Source organism: Mesoplodon densirostris, chromosome 19 (genome assembly GCF_025265405.1).
Source record: "Mesoplodon densirostris isolate mMesDen1 chromosome 19, mMesDen1 primary haplotype, whole genome shotgun sequence".
Classification (NCBI taxonomy): domain Eukaryota; kingdom Metazoa; phylum Chordata; class Mammalia; order Artiodactyla; family Ziphiidae; genus Mesoplodon; species Mesoplodon densirostris.
Window position 1 is genome coordinate 1,358,797 of NC_082679.1, and position 4,066 is coordinate 1,362,862.

The following is a 4,066-nucleotide window of genomic DNA, read 5'->3' on the forward strand; positions in this document are numbered from 1 at the left end:
AACAGTCATCTTGAAATTGGGCATCTGTGCTCTGATCAGCGTCATCTTGATTGTTTTAAGCACAGTTAGTCTTCAGGTTCAGGGTCCGTTTTTTCACCATTTCTTTGAGGCCAATTCTCGGAATTGTGGCAGCTTATGTCATGGCTACAGCCTGGTTATCATGCTGTTAACTTCTTCCACCTGGTGGGGGTTTCAGTATCTACAAGAGAGCTCCCAGGATATGGCTCAGAATATTATCTGTAGTTCTTAAGGAGGAACTAAAGCTCCTTGATTTTTGCTTAATGACTAAACAATTAATTGGTCTCCTTTGACTGTTTTCCTTTGTTTCTGCATTTTCTCACTTCTCTGATTAAACTTATTCTTTTGCTAAAGATTTTCCACAGACAAAAGCAGGCTGAGGACATGGTGGGGGGCAAGGACCATAGGATCTTGCTCCGTTTCATTCTCACGTGGGACACACGCCAAAATTTTAAAGAATAAACACCAACATAACACATCCAGATGCTTTTCTACGCACTTGAGATACTTTAGTGAACAAAACTGAGAAATTCCCTGCTCTTCATAAACTTACTTTTTTTGGGGGGGGGTGTGAAACAATAAATGGAGAATACAATCAGGAAATTACATTCTTTTTAAAAAATTGTCTTTATTTTCTTTCCTTTTTAAATTTTTAATCTTATTTAATTATTATTATTAAGTATATTCTATAGAGCAGTACTATGGAAATAAACATACGCACATACATAATTTATATACATCACATTGGGGCCGTAGCCAAGGAAGCTTTTAGTGTGGAGGGAACACTTTTGAGGGCAATTTTCTGGTGAAACCTAAGGTGGCGGTGGTAGGTGGAGGACTGGCGGAAGCGTCTCTGGCAAAGGGAACATACATAGGGCTTCTCTCCCGTGTGGATTCTCTCGTGAGCCCGAAGGTTGGTTTTGTGGCTGAAGGCCATTCCACACATGCTGCACATGAAAGGCTTCTCTCCTGCATGAATCCTCTGATGCACATGTAGGTCTGATGCCTGGAAGAAGCCTTTGCCACACTCGGCACAAATGTATGTCCTCTCATTATTGTGTCTTTTCTGGTGAACTTTTAACCGAGAGGGATACCTAAAGATCTTGGGACACGTCTCACATTTATATACTTTTGGGGCTTCGTGGAATCTTTCTTGGTGTTCCCCACGTGCAGAGTTCCCCTCAGTGCTCTGATGCGTAGAAACAGACTCAAGGGTGACCTGGTCTGCCTTGAAGAGAAACTCTGGTTCCACCTCCACAAGGACATCTTGATAGGAGGGTCCTTTCAGGGATCCTTCCTGGGACCTGGAGGGGCCTGGACCTGCTCTTCTGGAGCTGAGTGGATTCTCCAAATAAACACCTCCTTCTTCAGGCCTCGGACTGTTCTCTTCTTGGATAATGAGTAGGAAAGGTATTTGATTGCTTGGACTAGTAATACGGTCATTTACTTGACAAGTTTTCAAAGAAATGTTGCCACCATTTTCTTTACCTTCACTTTCTGTAGTGGGGGAAAAAGTGACTCAGTGAAGTTATGCCCAAGAAAAAGTCCACACAGATCATCCCTCTGGTACCTGGGCTTTCCCCACTCACTTTGTCTTGTTTCCAGGGAAGTATCTTGAGGAGTCCAGAAAGGTGTCCCCATGTTCTCTCTTGCTGGAGTTCCTGTCGACAACTGTTTTGTGAAGTGAACAATGACTTCTCTTAAGGGCGTATTCTCACAAAAGAGGGCTTCCTGTCCCTGCATGTGGACGTGGACCTGTGAACAAAGCCTGATTACTATCTATAATAACTTCTTTCTCTATTTCCAGGCAACTCCAACAGACTACTTATTCCTTACAGCCCTTTGCCCCTCACCCTGGGGGTCAGAACCCTCTACTTACTAAGCCAGGTGGCTTCATGCCATCATCGGTGAGATCTTCCATGAATTTCTCCAGGTTTCTGCCGCTTGCATTCCATTTCTCTTGTAAAGTGGACCTGTCATAGCAGTGGCCATTGATCATAAACTGTTCCAGGACCAAACGAGAAATTATTTCATCCTTGCTGTGTTTTTCTGGCTGCAGCCATGAGTGAAATAATTTATAGAGTCTTTGCAGCTCCTGCCTTGCACATGAGTTATTGCTGTTTTGAAATAAGCTGAGCTGAGTGTTCCGGAACTCAGAGATCCCCTCTCTCTCCTGGATGGCAGATCCTTGGCTGGGTTTAAGCTCTAGATTATCTGACCCAGGATCCTTCCTGGATGGTTCATCTTGAAAGGAGATTCTGAGGTCTAAAGCCATTCTTAACAAGAATTCTCAGAGCCGCAACTTCAGGAATTCAATCTCTGCTGACTTGTTTCTTGGGGGATCTCTTTCAACAACTGGTGGATGTTTAAGAACTGCAAGCTAGAAATAGAAGAGATATGTAATAAATTACAACACTAGTATAATTGAAAAGCAACAAACAAAATTCAGGTTCAGTTGAGTTCATGGATGAATTCTACTAGACATTTGGTGAATACACAAATGGAGAAAAGCACAACCTCATCAGTCATCCCAGAAATGCAAAATAAAACTACAACAACGTGCTACAAAATACCTATCAGAATCACTAAAATAAAATAGAGTTAGCATTGGCATGGATTGGAGCACCTGGCACTCTCAGTCACTGCTAGTGAGTACTCACGTTGGAAATGCTTTGACTAGTATGTGCTAAATCTGTATTTATGCATTCCTTGTGACTCATCAGTTTTACTCCTCGGCATGTACTCAACGGAAGAATATACTCATGTGCATCAAAGGCATATACAATAATGTTTCTATCAACATAATTCATAATATTCCCATGCTGTAAATACTCTAAATGTCCAACATTCAATGGGACAGATTACAATTAATTGATGTAGAGGCATATTTGATAGCAATGAGAAGAAATTCTTCATGCAACAACATAGAATAACCACAAAACAGAATGTCAAATGAAATAATCCAGGCACCAAACAATACATTTTTTTTCTTCTCGTTTATGTTCATTGAAAAGCATATAAATACTATCAATATTATTTAGGATGTTGGTTAAAATTTTGGAAACAATAGTAGATCCTGGGATAGGTACATATGGAGGGCTCCATAGGACGACCCCATCCCAGTTTGCCTGGGACTAAAGAGAGAGTTCCTGTGATGCTGTACCTCCAATTTTAGCTGGCGATAGTCTACCTCTTGATCTTGGAGGTAGTTACACACGAGTGTTTCTCTGTAAAAATCCACCAAGTTATATACTTCACTTTTCCTTTTTTCTGTATGTGCATTACATTTCAATTTTAAAAGTTCCATTTTAAACAGTAAATAGCGTCTTAAGTTGTAATTGGACATGATTTAACTGAACAAAGGCGATCTAGTACAAAAATGTTCTTTCAGTCATTATAAGAAAACAAAATATTACAAACAATTGACAAGAAAGTGAATGAAATAGGACAGGCTGGAATCCATATACGTGATTTCATCTTGTGTTAGAAACTCCTACATCAGACACAAACATCTGCAAAACCACCTCAGCTACACCCCGTGTCAGCCCAATGATACATTCCTCAGGAAATTTTCCGTTTACTTTCACCTCTTTCTTTTTTCCAATTACCCTTCCTTATGAAAAACATTTATCTTTGCTTCACTGATCTTATCAAAGTTATAATTTTATATTGATCTGTTTCTTTCTTTTTTAAAATAAATTTATTTATTTTTGGCTGCGTTGTGTCTTTGTTGCTGTGCATGGGCTTTCTCTACTTGCGGCGAGGGGGGGCTACTCTTCGTTGCGGTGCGCAGGTTTCTCATTGCGGTGGCTTCTCTTGTTGCGGAGCACGGGATCTGGGCACGCGGGCTTCAGAGCACAGGCTCAGTAGTTGTGGTGCACGGGCTTAGTCTCTCCACGGCATGTGGGATCTTCCCGGACCAGGGCTCTAACCCATGTTCCCTGCATTGGCAGGAGGATTCTTAGCCACTGCACCACCAGGGAAGTCCCTATTGAGCTGTTTGTATTGCCTATCCTTTTCTACTGGAGTGTAGGATTCAGAGGAGAAA

The 4,066-nt window shown here is 41.4% G+C and overlaps 1 protein-coding gene across 1 annotated transcript; it reads right to left on the reverse strand.

The window, feature by feature from the left end:
- Positions 1–757: 757 nt before the first annotated feature.
- Positions 758–2,293, reverse strand: ZSCAN4 (zinc finger and SCAN domain containing 4). The gene is made up of 3 exons (XM_060085028.1): positions 1,898–2,293; positions 1,608–1,773; positions 758–1,515 (listed from the first exon to the last, which is right to left on the reverse strand). Exons 1-3 carry the CDS (start codon positions 2,291–2,293, stop codon positions 758–760), a joined length of 1,320 nt encoding a protein of 439 aa, XP_059941011.1.
- Between the last annotated feature and the right edge of the window lie 1,773 nt (positions 2,294–4,066).

Coding starts and splice junctions, on each gene's coding strand:
- ZSCAN4 (XM_060085028.1), bottom strand. CDS start 2,293: ATGGCTTTAGACCTCAGAATCTCCTTTCAAGATGAACCATCCAGGAAG. Junction 1,774..1,897: donor GCATGAAGCCACCTGGCTTA/GTAAGTAGAGGG, acceptor CTTTGTTCACAG/GTCCACGTCCACATGCAGGG. Junction 1,516..1,607: donor TTCCCTGGAAACAAGACAAA/GTGAGTGGGGAA, acceptor CCCCCACTACAG/AAAGTGAAGGTAAAGAAAAT.